The 17860-nt window shown below is 42.7% G+C and overlaps 1 protein-coding gene across 1 annotated transcript; it reads left to right on the top strand.

Moving 5' to 3' along the window:
• Positions 1-3312: 3312 nt before the first annotated feature.
• On the top strand, positions 3313-9188 carry LOC311039441 (E3 ubiquitin/ISG15 ligase TRIM25-like; the record flags this gene model as incomplete). Its single annotated transcript, XM_084049323.1, has 3 exons — positions 3313-3426; positions 6945-7216; positions 8659-9188. Exons 2-3 carry the CDS (start codon positions 6967-6969, stop codon positions 9186-9188), a joined length of 780 nt encoding a protein of 259 aa, XP_083905449.1. The 5' UTR covers positions 3313-3426; positions 6945-6966.
• Between the last annotated feature and the right edge of the window lie 8672 nt (positions 9189-17860).

The following is a 17860-nucleotide window of genomic DNA, read 5'->3' on the forward strand; positions in this document are numbered from 1 at the left end:
TCTATTGGTTCTCAAAGTGAGGTCCGGGGAGTTAAGTTTAATCTATTGGTTCTCAAAGTGAGGTCCGGGGAGTTAAGTTTAATCTATTGGTTCACAAAGTGAGGTCCGGGGAGTTAAGTCGATGACTTTAATTGTCACTCAAATAATTGCGATTAACGATTTCACTGTGTGTTTGGCCATTGAGCATTGGAACATATGAAGCCTTTTAGGCGTCCTAATCAAGCATTACACGGGGCAGATATGACACATAACTGAAATATATAAAGACATATTTCATATTTGTATACACCAAAATAGCTGATCTACAAGCTGTTTGTGCCAAATCTGGGCTGGACGTGATCAGTGGAGCTCCCTCTGGTGTTGTGATTGTGCAAGTACTCTGACAGGTACATGGGTATCTTATGAAGTACTCTGACAGGTACATGGGTATCTTATGAAGTACTCTGACAGGTACATGGGTATCTTATGAAGTATTTATTAGGGTACCATGTACCCTAATAATAAACCCTACATCTCAAGGGAAATTAAAGAGTGCCTGGTTAAGAAACATAGAGCGTTTAAAAGTGGAGACCTGGTAACTATGAGGAATATCCAGAAAGAGATCAATCAAACAAATTGGGGATGCTAAACGGAAAGAGAAGGAGAAGTTTGAGGCATATTGCTCCTCTTCCAATTCCAAAAAAATGTGGGAATCTATGAAGGCCATGACCAACATGGCTCCAGCAAAGAAGGGCCTTAGTGTTTCGAATGAAAAGGAAAAGGCCAATGAACTAAACAACTTTAATGCAAGATTTGAAACAGCTGATTTCCTGCAGGAGAAAATAGCTGCCCTTGAGTCTGTACCTACACACAGTGATCTGGGAATTACTATGAAGTCCAGAAGATGTTTGCACACACATGTCCCCGGAAGGCCTCAGGTCCAGATGGAATATGTGGCCGGCTGCTGCACTCATGCAGTCAGGAACTTGCAGAGGCTTGGTGTCCCATCTACCAAAAGTCACTGGACTCATGTACTGTTCCGTCCACCTGGAAAGACTCTATTATAATCCCTGTTCCCAAAAAAACATGCTTCAAGGAAAATAATGACTATCGCCCAGTCGCTTTGACCTCAGTGATTATGAAGTGTTTTGAGACAATCATTATCAGTTTACTGAAGGCAGCAGTTGATTGTTCATTGGACACCTTTCAGGAGTACAGGAGTAACAGAGGCATAGGATGCAGTTCTGGCCTTGGATTATTTCCTTTTGAAACACTTAGAAAATAACGTAGGAAAGAATACTGCTTATGCACGCCTTCTTCTGGTAGATTTCAGTTCAGCTTTTAATACAATACAGCCACATCTCTTAATTAAGAGGTTGAGGGACCTTAATGTCCACCCCCTTATTATCAGGTGGTATTATTATTTTCTAACTGAACGTACACAAAGGGTCAGTGTGAATGGTACCATGTCAGAGCCCAGAACCTTGAGTGCTGGAGCACCGCAGGGCTGCGTCAGCTCACCTGTCCTATTCACCTTATACACAAATGAGTGCAGAAGCGGTAACCCGAATAATTACATTATTAAATTCTCGGACGACACTGCCATCTTATCCCTACTAGGTAAGGATAGAGATTTAGCTACCTATTTTTCAGAGGTTGAGAGGTTTGTAGCATGGTGCGATGACAACCACCTTGTTCTCAATGTGAGGAAGACACAGGAGATGGTGTTCGACCCTAGGAGTATCGGTGACCACAGGCCTGTGGTCATCCATGACTCGACCATCTCACAGGTCTCCTCATATAAATACTTGGGCATTAGCATTGACAACTCGCTAACGTGGAATACACATGTGGACAGTCTCTGTAGTAAAGTTCAGCAAAGACTGCATTTCCTCCGCCGTCTCAGGGTTCATGGTGTTGACCAAAAGTTTATGTTAGTGTTCTACCGAGCGGTCTTGGAAAGCCTGGTCAGATTTGGCATCACAGTTTGGTTTGGCAACCTCTCAGTGCAACTGAGGTCCAAATTGCTCCGATTGGTGCAGACTGCAGGGAAAATCATAGGAGTAAGACAACTCCCCTCTCTGCAGTCTATTTACGAGCAGGCCACGCTAAGACAAGCTCAGAAAATAGTCAGTGATGCTACCCATGTTCTACATGGACAGTTTGTAATGCTGCCCTCTGGGAGAAGGTATAGCGAACCTAGATGGAATTATGTACGATTCAAAAAAATCGTTTGTTCCTGTGGCAACTAAAATGCTAAATGAGGCCCTGCAGTGACCATTAAGAGTAGACCGATCACTATCTGTGCACTTGTGTAATGTTGTCCCCCCCCCCCCTGTTATGTACTTTGTATTTTGTATTTTGTATTTGTCATTGTTTTATGTGTGGCTGCAGCTGGGGTTAAAGCCCAAACCAAATTTCCTTCGGGACAATAAAGTTTACCTTACCTTACCTTACCTTACTCTGACAGGTACATGGGTATCTTATGAAGTACTCTGACAGGTACATGGGTATCTTATGAAGTACTCTGACAGGTACATGGGTATCTTATGAAGTACTCTGACAGGTACATGGGTATCTTATGAAGTACTCTGACAGGTACATGGGTATCTTATGAAGTACTCTGACAGGTACATGGGTATCTTAACGTTATGATGTATCTTGTAGAACAGGCTCTGAGCTTTTAATTGTAATTACTATGATGTGTTTATTATTTTATTTTAGTGGTGTGTATTGTGAAGTGTGTGTGTGTGTGTGTGTGTGTGTGTGTGTGTGTGTGTGTGTGTGTGTGTGTGTGTGTGTGTGTGTGTGTGTGTGTGTGTGTGTGTGTGTGTGTGTGTGTGTGTGTGTGTGTGTGTTTGTGCCTCTACTCTTTCTTTCTTTCTTTTTTTTCTTTCTTCTTCCTTCTTCCTTCCTTAGCTCTGCTCTCTCTCAGCTTTTCTTTCAAACTGACTGTGGATCACAGCTACAGTGTGGGTCTATTGAGGGGCGGAGCTTATTGGTGTGTGATGCCATTGGTACATTTAGATAATGGGATGGCCTGTTTTCTACCAGTGAATCACTGTGACTCACCATCCACAAACGCACGCACGCACGCACACACACACACACACACACACACACACACACAGAACCTCCCAAGTCATGTGATTTCTGAGGAAATTAAACCTAACTAAACTCGACAGACAGACAGTGGTACTAACATGGCGCAGCAGGGAGATGAAGTGGATCAGTTGCGTTGTTCTATCTGTCTGGATCTACTGAAGGATCCAGTGACTGTTCCCTGTGGACACAGCTACTGCAGGAGGTGTATCGAGGGATTCTGGAACCAGGATGATCAGAGAGGGAGGTTCAGCTGTCCACAGTGCAGACACACCTTCATCACAAGACCTGTTCTGAAGAAAAACATCATGTTGGCTGATGTGGTGGAGAGCCTGAAGAAGACAGGTGAGACCTTTAAGTTCTCTTGTAAATACAGCTCACTGTCTGTCTGTCTGTCTGTCTGTCTGTCTGTCTGTCTGTCTGTCTGTCTGTCTGTCTGTCTGAATATTGTATTAGACAGAAATGCAAACAGCACGAGTACATACACTTGGTCTAAAAGGATGAGACAAAATCCACATCCAACATAGCATAAAAATAACACCATAATACAATATTATCAAAAATATAAATGATTATATGAACAGAGTAAAGGAGGGGGGGGGGTGAACACCTTTCTAAACGAGAAATTATATTTACCTCCCCCTAGAAGGAGAGTTTACCCATGTTTGTTCGTTTTGAGATTCATAATAATGTATCAATCTATCAACAGGACTCCAAGATGTTCCTCCTGATCACTGCTACGCTGGACCTGGAGATGTGGCCTGTGATTTCTGCACTGGGAGGAGACTGAAAGCTCTGAAGACTTGTCTTCAGTGTCTGGTCTCTTACTGTGACACTCACCTCCAGCCTCACTATCAGTCTCCTGCCTTTAAGAAACACAAGCTGGTCAAAGCCTCCAGCGAGCTTCAGGAGAACATCTGCTCTCGTCACGACGAGGTGACGACGGTTTTCTGTCGTACCGATCAGCAGTGTATCTGTTCTCTGTGCTCCATGGACGAACACAAAGGTCACGATACCTTCTCAGTTGTAGCAGAACGTACCGAGAGACAGAAAGAGCTCGATACGAGTCAGCAGAACATCCAGCAGAGAATCCAGGAGAGAGAGAAAGACGTGAAGGTGTCCATCAACTCCACCTCCAGAAGTTTCTGTGGTCTATGTCTTACTTGTTTTTCTGTGTGTTTGTTGGTGCTTTTTGTGTCTATTATAGCATGTTGTTATAGCAACAGCGTCGTTTGCCTATGATTTTCTGTACAGCACTTTGTAAACCTTGGTTGTGAAATGTGCTATACGAATGTAACCTGAATGTAACCTGGGTCGAGCAAGGGATCTATTTAACAATATTGTATGACTACGCCACCCTGATGATGTTTGTATCAGGGAAATTATAATAAATGAATACCTCTAGTAGATCAGGTTCCCCAATATGCAAGTTTCGTTAATGACACTGAGACATGGATTTTCCCCCAAACATATGGAAGTTTTATTTAAGTTTAGCACATGACATTTCAGTTCAAGTACCATTGTTTATTTAAAGGGCTACTTAAAAAAGATATCAACTCAGTGAGAATGCAATCAATCATAAAAGCCACAGGATACTATACTATAATATATAACGGATGTTGTAAATCCCAAGCAACCACAATAAATGACTCACAACAAGGGACAAAGGTGCTACATCTGGGTTCAAAGGGGGGCAAGCAGGCAAAAGTCGACCATTTACAGGGGAACTAAGCTAAGGGAAGCTAAGCTAACCCTCACCCAAACTGACGACTAAGAAGAAAGACTAAGGCTAAACATGCACACAGCAAAATTAAACACACGGCAAGCAGGAGTAAACAACGCGACACCGTGCAACGAGGTATTTCGCATTCACAACAAATCAATCCTTAATGTCGTGGGCTATGGTGCTCTTGGGTGAACCCTTGAAGCTGGTCGGCTAATACCCCCCTGGCTCCCGTTGGCCCCGGACAGCAGCACACTCAGCACCGTGTTTGGGGGAGAAACAAACAAAAACATATATGAAGAACTGAGGAGGTGTGTGGAGCAGGAGGTCACTGAACTGAGGAGGAGCACCGGCTTCGAATGCTATCAATGCATTGAATGGGAGATTATCACGTTTTATCAGACCATTGAATGGGCGAAGTAGGCGAGCTACCGTCTACCCCGCGATTTGTCAGACCATTCATTGGGCGTAATCAGGAGCTGCTGACCTACCGACGGAGGCGGAGCAGTCCCCACAACAATATTTACGATTCTGTCCGTATCGGTACATAACTCGAACGTCGCTGAGTAGGCACAGGCGAGCGTCGCACCGCTCCGGACGGCAACTCAGTCGCCTTAGCTCCTTCGGTGGCCCGTCGCGGGGCTCCAGCTCGCCTGAGACTGCGCGCCTCCGTCATGGTCCGAAACCGAAACAAGCAAAACCAAAACCGAAACTGAAGTATTTAAGTCATCTCCGTCGGTAGGTCAGTAGCTCCTGATTACGCCCAATGAATGGTCTGATAAATCGCGGGGTAGCTAGTAGGTCGCCTACTTCGCCCATTCAATGGTCTGATAGAACGTGATAATCTCCCATTCTATGCATTGATAGCATCCGAATCAGGTGGGAGGAGACACGCTGAGCTGGAGCAGCTCTCGCTCACAGAGGATCACATCCATTTTCTACAGCGTTACGCCTCCTCCCTCTCAAGGATCAGTGAATCTACACACCCAGTCAGCAGCAATGTCCGTCCTCTGAGATACTTTGAAGATGTGACTGTGGCCGTGTCCAAGATGAGAGACAAACTAGAGGACATTCTAAAGGTCTTAACAGACTCTTGCCTTCCATGTGCGTGTGCAGAAACGAGCACGAGCGCGACAATTTTGCGGGACTACGACCGCTCGCCTCACCGCCCCTCAACTTCTGCGCCCGCCCCAAATAATCGCCCGCCTCTCTTTGAAAATGATTTACATACGGGCGTTACACAATCAGTGAATCTGAAAGACCGGTTTGGTTTAGTTTAGTGACTATAGAGATACTGTTTACCGATGATTTGTGTGATCTTTGGACAAAATCTGTGGAACATGTGGGGCAGATGTTCTGCTCTGGCATCCAGGGAGTGTGTTTGCACAGTTTGGCTGCGATCCAGCCAACGGTGCCGGAGATCAGCTGACCACAGATGGAACCAGTGCGTGCGCGCGTGTGTGTGTGTGTGACTCTACTGTCTCTCTCTTTCTTTCTTTCTTTCTTTCTTTCATTCATTCTTTCGTTCTTTCTTTCTCTCTTTCTTTCTTTCTCTCTGTCTTTCTTTCTTTGCTGCTGTTGTGAGCTCTGCTCTCTCTCAGCTTTTCTTTCAAACTGACTGTGGATCACAGCTACAGTGTGGGTCTATCGAGGGGCGGAGCCTATTGGTGTGTGATGCCATTGGTACATTTAGATAATTGGACGGGCTCTTGTGTGTGTGTGTGTGTGTGTGTGTGTGTGTGTGTGTGTGTGTGTGTGTATACACAAAATACTGACTCATGTTTGAGAATGGGGTGGAAACATTTTCTACCAGTGAATCACTGTGAATCACCACACCCACCCGCACACGCGCGCGCGCACACGCACGCACGCACGCACGCACGCACGCACGCACGCACGCACGCACGCACGCACGCACGCACGCACGCACGCACGCACGCACACACACACACACACACACACACACACACACACACACACACACACACACACACACACACACACACACACACACACACCCAGGAAGAACCTCTCATGTCATGTGATTTCTGAGGAAATGAAACCTAACTAAACTCGTCTGATAGTCAGTTAGACAGACAGAGACACAGACAGACAGACAGACAGACAGACAGACATACAGACAGACAGTCAGTGGTACTAAGATGGCGCAGCAGGGAGATCAAGTGGATCAGGAACAGTTGCGTTGTTCTATCTGTCTGGATCTACTGAAGGATCCAGTGACAGTTCCCTGTGGACACAGCTACTGCAGCAGGTGTATCGAGGGATTCTGGAACCAGGATGATCAGGGAGGGAGGTTCAGCTGTCCACAGTGCAGACACACCTTCATCACAAGACCTGTTCTGAAGAAAAACATCATGTTGGCTGATGTGGTGGAGAGCCTGAAGAAGACAGGTGAGAGCTATACGTTATCTTATAAATGTAAATACAGCTCACTGTCTGTCTGTCTGTCTGTCTGTCTGTCTGTCTGTCTGTCTGTCTGTCTGTCTGTCTGATTGATTGATTGATTGAAAATATTATTAGATAGAAATGCAAGAGGCACAAGTACAGGCATACACTTGGTCTAAAAGGATGAGTCAAAATCCTTCAACATATAAACAAAAAAAAAATCACACCCAGTGTGAAGTGCGCAGTGTCTTGCTAGCTGATCACAATACTGGGCTAATACTGGGCTCACAGTGACGGAAGTGATTCACTTAGTGTGCGCGCGCGTATTTATAGGGCTATGCACATGTGTCATAGCCTGGTTCCAGACGAATCTGCCTTTGCAAAATTGCATTGCACTTTAGCCCTCGGCAGATTAGGTCTGGCCCCCCTCAATAGAGATTTAATTTCTCTCCCTCCGAAGTCGTGAGGGACCAATCAGGGCCCAGTATCCAAATGTGGGCGGGCTTGGATCTTTTTGTAACCGCCACTTGGAAAAAAATCTATCATTGATAGGGACCAGACTAATATCCACGCAGTGTGTCGTGTGATATTGTCTGGCCACGCGAGGCTACATGTGTCATGTGTTTCTAGCCAATCACAGTCCTGAAGTCACGGTGCAGGGTTAGGGGGGTACACTGGTGGCCAATCACAGCGCGGGGTTGGGGGGGTGCAAATTCCAAACCTCACTTATAGGGGCGGTTGCACCGCCCAAAAATCACACCCAGTGTGAAGTGGGCGGTGTGGTCAAAACTTTTTTTTTTGAAGCTCACTTAATTTTTTTTTTTTTTTTTAAGTGCATAGTCCTATTTATAGGTTTTTAATGTCATCATGTGTCTCGCTAGCCAATCACAGTGCTAAATAGAGTCAGCCAATAGAGTCAGCCAATCACAGTGCAGCTAGTGGTCATCACAGTGATGGAAGCTCACTTAAAGAAAAGTATAGATTCGCATTGAATGTGTAGGGGTTAGGGGTGTAGGCCTACAATGGGTGGCCAATCACAGTGCAGGGTTAGGGGGGTACAATGGGTGGCCAATCACAGTGCAGGGTTAGGGGGGTACAATGGGTGGCCAATCACAGTGCAGGGTTAGGGGGGTACAATGGGTGGCCAATCACAGTGCAGCAAATGTCAATGTCCCAACCTCACATATAGGGGCGGCTACACCACCCAAAAATACCTTAAAATTGTACTCAAGTACAGTACTTGAGTAATTGTACTTCAAAGTTCCTTTAGTTCCTTTACACCACTGGTGTTAAGACAGAGAGTCAGTAATTTAACAATAGTTATCAGGCAGCGGAGACATGCTGGCTCCTATAGGCTACCACATACGAAGGTATATACAGGCACATACAAATGAAATACATGTTTATCAGATTGATAAATATATAATAATGTATCAATCTATCAGCAGGACTCCAAGCTGTTCCTCCTGATCACTGCTACGCTGGACCTGGAGATGTGGCCTGTGATTTCTGCACTGGGAGGAGACTGAAAGCTGTGAAGACTTGTCTTCAGTGTCTGGTCTCTTACTGTGACACTCACCTCCAGCCTCACTATCAGTCTCCTGCCTTTAAGAAACACAAGCTGGTCAAAGCCTCCAGCGAGCTTCAGGAGAACATCTGCTCTCGTCACGACGAGGTGATGAAGGTTTTCTGTCGTACCGATCAGCAGTGTATCTGCTCTCTGTGCTCCATGGACGAACACAAAGGTCACAATACCATCTCAGTTGTAGCAGAACGTACCGAGAGACAGAAAGAGCTCGATACGAGTCAGCAGAACATCCAGCAGAGAATCCAGAAGAGAGAGAAAGACGTGAAGGTGCTTCACCGGGAGGTGGAGTCCATCAACTCCACCTCCAGATGTTTCTTTGGTCTATCTCTTTGTTTTTCTATGTGTTTGTTTATTATAATAGTTATTTTTTTGTTATTCATTTTTTATTGATTTTTTAAATACAGACAGATATGCATTTCAATTATACAATAAACATAAATAACCTCAGTATCCCCCACCCCTCTCCCTTTACCCCCTCTTCATCCCCCCATCCCTTCCCACCCCACACTCCTTCCACTTAGTCACACAACACAACCACAGCATCATCGAGTCAGTAGATCTTTCAGATTAGATATCAGATTTGTCCAGAATGAGATTGTGCCCTGTTGGGCATGATTAATCCTGGCCGATGACAATTCTAGATAGGCAATGTCCAAGAAGCTCCTTAGCCAGTGTGTTTTGGATAAGTCATGTGGAGGTTTCCAGCGTTGGACTATAATCTTTTTGGCTGCTGTAAGTCCTGCCAGCCAGATTTTGCGTGACTTTACAGTAAGAAACAGTTTAGAGTCATCATTCAAAAGATGTACAAATGGATCCATTGGCAGTTGTACTCTCATTAAGTCTGTTAAAGTCCCCAACACATTTCCCCAAAACTCCATAATCCCCGGACATTCCAAAAGAGCCCAAGGTTCCCGGGGCACAGAATGTGCAATACGGGTCAGGTGCCAGTCCCATTCGGTGCCTGATTCTGGGAGTTACATATGCTCTGTGACAAAACTTAAGATGTATATACTGATGATTCGGATTTTTTGAAGCACCAGCTACGTTGTCCCAAATAGCTTCCCAGTCCAATTCTAGCCCCAAATCTGTTATATCACAATTCCAGGCTTTCATTCCTGCCGAGGTTATATATTTTTGAGAATTTAATTGATCATATGAATATGACACTATTCGTTTAGGAGCTCTATGTAACCAGCTAAGAATGGGATGGTATTTTAACTCAGTGCCCCAGGGAACCCTACAGGCCCTACAAACGGATCTCACTCTGAAATAAAAGAATAGAGAATGTCTATCGATACCATATTTTGAGACTATATCTTGAAAATCAAGAATGTTAACCGATCCATTAATATCTTGGAGAGTCCTAATGCCCTTCTCCTCCCAATTTCTGTTAGTAAGTGGTCTCCCCCCTGACAAAATGTGGTTGTTATTCCATATTGGAGCTGCTTTACACCATTTACTTTTAAATCCTATGAATCTCTCTACTGTTCTAAACACCTGTAATAAATATGAAAAAATCGGACCATAGTATAGATTACATTTTCTGGTAGAAATACCCATCAGGAGGAAATCCTTCAATTGTTCAGGGGTTAACAACTCACGCTCCAATTCTTTCCAGGAAGATGTATTATCATCCTCCGTCATGACATTGAGACTTCTCAACACAAATGACCAGTGATACAGTTTGAAATTAGGACATGCCCAATTGCCCATCCCCCAGCAGATTTCCTGTATTGAAGCACAGACCATTTTATGCTCGGCTTTTTACCATTCCAAATGTATTTTCTTAATGAGGTATCCAGCTTTTTCCAATATCCCGCCGGGGGTGCCAACGGGACCATTGAGCTGATGAAGTTAATGCAGGGCAAGATGTTCATCTTAACCACCGCTATATGCGCTGGTACTGACGATGGCAGGTGTTTCCATCTACTGATATCTTCTTCCACCCCCTGTATATAGGTCTTTAAAATAATCCTTAAATGTCTCATTTATTTCCTCTGTTGAGGATACCACACCTCTTTTAACACATTTAATAGCTGGTGTAGCCCTCCTGGCTTCTTGTCGTTTAAGTGTTAGTGCCAGTAAATGGCTAGGCCTGCTGCCCTCTGCGTAGTACTTGTGTTTAGTTATGTGAATCATGTATTCTGCCCTGCGTCTTAATAAATCATTTAATTTTTGGCTTTAAGCTCGTTGTCTATAGACATGGTGTAGTTCTTTTCAAGCGTGTCTTCTAACTCCTTACATTGTTGTTCCAATCGGGAAATATATTGCAGTCTGGTTTTATGTAGATGGGAACTAAACCATATTGCATTATTTCTAATAAACCCTTTAACCGTGGCCCAGACTACAGTCATATCTGCAACACTGTCTTTGTTTATAGAAATAAACTCAGCCAGTTTTGTCCTCACTTGAGTAATAAATTCTTCATTTTTCAACAAAGTGCAGTTAAACCTCCATCTTGATGCCTTATTTTTTATATTTCCGTATTCAAATGAAGACATCACTGGGCTGTGATCCGACAGAAGTCTGGGTAAAAATTCTACTGAATGTACAGTGGACATCAAGCCAGAGGAAATTGAAATGTGATCAATACGACTGAAACTTTTATGCCTAGGGGAAAAATAGGTGTAGTCCTTCACAAAGGGGTTGTGCACTCTCCATACATCCACTAGGTGGAGATCTTTTACAAAACAACTTAGAGCTTTAGATGCAGAGTCCTGAGAACTTGCCATGATAAAGAGGATTTGTCCATTTTGCCATCAAATACAGCATTCATATCTGAGCCGATATATAGTTGATAATCATTTAACTTTAGAAGTTCTGCAGTAATTGAGGGGAAAAAGTCAGCTTCAAAAACGGTTTGTGCATAAATGCTCACAAATGCAACTTTTTTGCCTTGAATGGATGTACAGCAGAATGCCAAACGTCCCTTCCTCTTACCATCTTATCAACAATAATATTTATGTTGCGCCTTGATAATATCATCACCCCTTTTGTACGTGTACCATCTGAAGAGGCCACAACTGATTTATAGAACCTATTTTGAACTCTGGAGGTGTCTTCAAGTTTAAGGTGCGTTTCCTGCAAAAGAGCAATGTCAATTTTCTTCCTTCGTAAGTAATCTAGGACCTTTGAGTGTTTTTGTGGAGTGTTTAGACCTCTGACATTAAAAGATACTACATTAAAGGTCTCTAACCTTCCCATGTCATTAACCTTGCCTTGGATTTGTCTTTGTTGTGATTTGTTAGTGGAACTTGGGGGAGTCCTTCCCTCCCTCTGCTCGCCCCCTCCCCCCTCGCCCCACTCACCCCCCCTCCCTCCCACTCACTCCCTTACTACCCCCCACCACCCTCCCCTGACTTTGTAACATCAGTGAGAAACACTTAGCAACGTCTGCCACTGAACACTGTCTGCCCCCCCCCCCCCCCCCATTATTAATACAATGATGAAACCTTACCCACAGATACAAAATAAATGATATAAATAACCTACTTAATCCTAGGTAAACACAACTCAAATAGACGTATTCGTTGATACATACTTATTGACTATGTGACCGAAAAGACCATCACACCAAAGGGTGCCGTCACTCTCACCACGGCTCCAGTAAAACGAACGGAGGAGAAAAAAAGAAAAGAAAAAAACATTGGAGCACGGCGCCTTTCGGCCACCGTGGCGCAGTTATAACTAAACCTAAACATACACATCTCTTCCAAGCTTAGCAGTCCACCACAAAAAACAAAGAACATTGCATTTAAAAAATAAAATTAAAAATAAAATACAGACAACAATTTACCTCGTATAGTCTTATCCGAATCACCTCGGTACTCATATGCATTGTTCTGAACACAAAATAATAACATGGACTGTAAAATAACTTATAAGGTGCCTTGGATTTCTTCAAAACAAAAACAAAACAAACAAGAGGAAAAATATATATATTTATGTTTCAAAAAATCAAACCCCCAAAAACTCCATTACGCCTCGTCGCCGTTGTCCTCTGCCGCAGTCTCCTCCATCGTCTCGCTCTCCATCGCCGCTGGATCCAAAGCCTCCCTCGCTTCCCTCGCCGAGCCAGACGACATCTTCCTGCCCTTGTAGTTAACTTTCAAAATGTCTGGGTAGACGAGATACGACTCGATGCCTTTTTGCCACAATTTGGTGCGTATTTCCTTGAATGCACTGCGATCCTTCGTCGTACCGGGGCTGTAATCAGCAAAAAACAGCAGTTTGGCTCCCCCAGGGAGAGTCGGCTTGGCTTTCCGTGCTCCCTCCAGGATCGCCTGTCGGTCGGGGAAGTGCAGAAGCCTGAAGATCATCGTTCTTGGTCCCGATTTCTTGTTGGAGAAGATCCTGTGTGCCTTGTCGACGGTCACCACCGCATTACGCAAGCTCTTCATGGTTGGAATCCATTTGGGTATATCTTTTGGAGATAACCCCTCGGATCGTCCCCTTCAGCACCATTCGGCAAGCAAACCAATCTGACGTTATTAATTCTGGCCGGGTCCTCCAGCTCATTCAGCTTCTTCTGGACCCTAATCAAATCCACAAGGCAGGAATCATTGACCCCCTCGCCCGTGCGCACGTCAGCTTGCAGGCTATCTGTCCGGCTGGACATTGTGTCAAACTTTTCAGCGTGGACCACTAGTTGCCCTTTCAGGGACTTAAGAATATCGCCATTCTCTGCCAAACCTTTCTGTATAGGGTCCATAGCTTGGGCAATTGCGTCTGTTACGATAGAAGCTACTAGTCCTTGCCAGGTTCCCATCTGCGTTTCATTTGTTTGTTTGATTAGCCTAGCTATGTCCCCCGTTAGCATGTTAGCCTTCAGTCCGTCGCCTGGTTCTTGCTGTTTGTAAGGCGAGAAAGCGAATGGATCGGTTGGTTCCGACATAATGGTGAAGTTAAATCTTAGTTTGTATCAACGTTTGAAAAATTAGTTGAAAAAAAGTACTCTATGAGTCAAAAAATACATATATAAAGAGGAAACTTTGTCAGTGCTCAGTGCCGTGCGGCCATCTTGCTTCGTGCCTCACGTGACTCTATTATAGTAGTTATTGTTATTTTTTTTATATTTTTATATTTTTAATTTATTTTTACTATAGCAGTTTTTATAGTATAGCTTGTTGATAACTTTTGACGCTGTAATGGTCTTATTGTTATTTTATTTTATCTGTATTAAAAAGGCCTTAAAAGTCCTTAAATGGTCTCTTTATAAATGTGCAGATACCCTGTATACACTTACTGTATGTTGGTCTGTTTACTGTTGAGTGAGAAAACAATGTTGTACATTAAGATAATGATGTGGGGACCCCCTGGGTATAAATAGTCTTGTGAATAAAGTGACATTAAAGATGAACAAAGCTCTAAGACACAGTACAAATAGTCTTGTGAATAAAGTGACATTAAAGATGAACAAAGCTCTAAGACACAGTATAAATAGTCTTGTGAATAAAGTGACATTAAAGATGAACAAAGCTCTAAGACACAGTATAAATAGTCTTGTGAATAAAGTGACATTAAAGATGAACAAAGCAAACATCTCTGATCTCTTCTTTGTTCTTCTATTCTAACAGTCTGTGTAGAAAGGCTTCATCTAGTTCAATGAACGGAACCACTTCAGTAAAAGTACCAATACCACCATATAAAAAATACTCTAACAAGTAAAAGGCCTGTGTTCAAAATGTAACTTGAGTAAGAGTACAAATGTACCGGCATCAATATACTTAAAGTACCAACAGTAAAACTACTAAAATGTTTTAAAATAGCAGATCTACAAGCTCACAACGTATAAAATAGGGCTGAAGTGGTTAAGTTTTCAAATAATTGTAGTGGAGTAAAACAATACAATATTTGCCTCTGAGATGTAATGGAGTAGAAGCATAAGTATTGGAAATTGGAGACACTCAAGTACAAATACCTCACAATTTTACTTAAGTACAGTAAGTAGTAAGTACTTAGTTACTTTCCACCATCCATTATCTGGATCTTGTGATTATGTCTATGTCTATGTGTGTCTTGTGTATGTACAGTATGTTACTGTGTGTCGGAGTTTCTTACTTTCTCACTATCTGCTGTAACACAAATTGCCCAATTTGGGACATAATAAACTTGAACTTGAACTTGAACCACTGCCATCAATGCCCCCTTAAGGGCGCGCTCCCACCGCACTTTTATTTTACCTCTGGGGCGTAATCTGCCAATGCTTTGTCAATGTAAATGCGTGGATTCACACAAGAGCGGATCTTTCCGCATGTCGCGCAGACCCTGCGTTGTCCGCTCTACACGACTTGTCCATTTGAAGCATATAACTGCTGGACGCAGGAGCTGATTTTCCCCCTCTGTCCAATCGGGTGAGTCGAAGGCGGACCGTCCCAAGACTCAGGAAGCACCATGGTGCTCAAGGCTAGAGGGAAATAGCAAGAGTCGCATTATCCGGTTTACTTCCCGTTTCTGTGTGATGTAGGTGGACGCCTTTTTAGGAGACAGGAAGCAAGTTGGAGTCTATTGATTCCAATGGAAGAGTGAACGTGAACACAGCTTCTGAACCATTCTTTAGCTCCATGGTTACTGAACTTAGGCCCAATCGTCATAAGACACACAATATGTACAAGATTTTCATACTAAAATGGCTTTTTTTAGAGACACAAATTAGGAGAAAATCTACTTTGTTATCAACTTTTCTCTATCCCAGCAACACACTCTCGCGAGATTTGGGAAGATATCTGGAGGATCCATCTCGGTCCATCTGCAGTCTGACGGACGAGACATAGAGGGCTCTGTCTGTCCCTTATATTATATTTTATTATTAGATTAGATTTTAACTCTATGCTCTGTCCCCATAAGATGCTCTAAAAACTGATAAACTGAGATTCTGAATATAGTATGTGAAAGCATATGGACATATTAAAAAAATCATATCATTTTCCATTATTAAATGTAATAAAGAAAACCACGCCTATTTAGGAGACTATTTGTAGGATTTGTGTGCTACTTCGCCTCTAGTGGCTCCAATGGAGAATATGTATCTTCCTATATTAACAATCTTTGGCTCAAGGCAGCAGGCGGTGCGGGCTACGGAAGGGTCCTGAAAGTGAGTGACAGGTGCGTCACTCCCGTTTTTATTTTAATCCGCTGGCTGCAAAAAACTGTGGCCGTGCACACCCTGCGTTTAAGAGCAGCCGACCATGTTTTGGTGGGAGCGCGCCCTAAGGGCACAGTCACACCACACTTTTATGTTACCTATGGGGAGGAATATGCCAATGCTTTGTCAATGCAAATGCGTGGATTCGAGTGAAAGATGCGCAAGACCAGGAATCCATGCATTTGCATTGACAAAGCATTGGCAGATTCCGAGAGTATAGACAATTGGAAATACTCCAGTAAAGTAAAAGTACCTCAAAATTGTACTTAAGTACAGTACTTGAGTAAATATACTTAGTTACTTTCCACCACTAGTGCGTGAGAACATACTGACTCATATAATCTAACGTGGGCCTCTCTGTTGGCACAAACCAACTGTCTTTAGTAAAGGAACGACACACAACTTCACCTACACTTAAAGTGACAATAAAACCCCCCAAAAAACATTTCAAAACCACAGAGTACGTTAACTTCAAACACCAAGTAAGTATTCTTTATGTTTTTAGCCACGCAACTCCTTGTATGGACAATATACAGTTTCATACACCATGCAAACTCCCCTGCCAAGTGGTACGTTCCAAGTACCTCCCTCCCTATAAAATGAGCAGTGCGGGCAGGTGTGACTCTTTTAGGCGGACCAAACCAAATGGCAGGAAGTGGCAAGTATGTGTTTGTTTATCAATGATGTTTTGGACCTCTGTTAAAAAAATAAATGCGAATGTTTCAAACCACTATCGCCTGTGTGTTATTTGTAACCTGAAGGATATTAAATGAAAATGAAATTAAATAATGTTCTATGCAAAATGAGTCAAGATGTGAAACAAACTCCCTGAATACACACGTAGCTACGTAGCATTGTAGCGTTCAAAATGTTTGTTGCTGACCATGAGGCTGTAACTAAGGCAGTGGTGGAAAAAGTACTCAGATATTACATTTAAGTAAAAAAAAGTAGCAATACCACAATATAAAAATACTCTGTTACAAGTGAAAGGCCTGTCTTCAAAATGTTACTTGAGTAAAAGTATTGGCTTCAAAATATACTTAAAGTACCAAAAGTAAAAGTACTAAAATGTTTGAAAATAGCAGATCTACAAGCTCACAACGCGTCGCATTGCGACGCGTTGTGAGCTTGTAGATCGGCTATTTTCAAATAGCTTAGGTATAAAATGAGGCTAAAGTGGTTATGTATGTTTTACAATGTAAGAATATATATCTGCAAAGTAACTAGCAACTAAAGTTTTCAAATAATTGTAGTGCAGTAAAAGTACAATATTTGCCTCTGAGATGTAGTGGAGTAGAAGTAAAAGTATAGACAATTGGATATACTCCAGTAAAGTAAAAGTACTTCAAAATTGTACTTAAGTACAGTACTTGGGTAAATATACAGTACTCAGTTATGGCAGTCTCTGTCTTTACCACAAATAGGGCATAGCAGCGGCGGCCATTTTCTGGTTTCACTTCAAAATAATCAATGCATTTTTCCCATTGACATTTCCAAAAATATTTATATCAATTATTTTAAGCCTAGAATCAAGCCATCCAGGGTCCTGGTGAATCATGACCACAAAATGTTTTTTCTGTGTTTTTTTGAATTTTATATTTAATTATATGATATACTATATTTCATAAATACTTTGTTTTGCCGTTTTCCAAAAAGTTTTTTCACAGAATCAAACGTTTTATGGTCCTGATTCACCATAAGTACTTTATCCATGTATATGTTGGGCCATTTAAAAATAGTAGATATACAGCACGTCACTTTGTCCCACGCTGCGAGCTTGTACATTTTTTTTTAATTATAATTAAAAAATATATCAAATGTTTGGAACATTTTTTATCATTTAGAATTTTGTTTATCATAAATCTTGTCTTCTAGGGGTCTCTCTGGCACAAAACATTTTCAGATGGGGGTCCGTGGC

Source organism: Gymnoscopelus microlampas (assembly GCF_963454915.1).
Source record: "Gymnoscopelus microlampas genome assembly, chromosome: 22".
Lineage (NCBI taxonomy): Eukaryota > Metazoa > Chordata > Actinopteri > Myctophiformes > Myctophidae > Gymnoscopelus > Gymnoscopelus microlampas.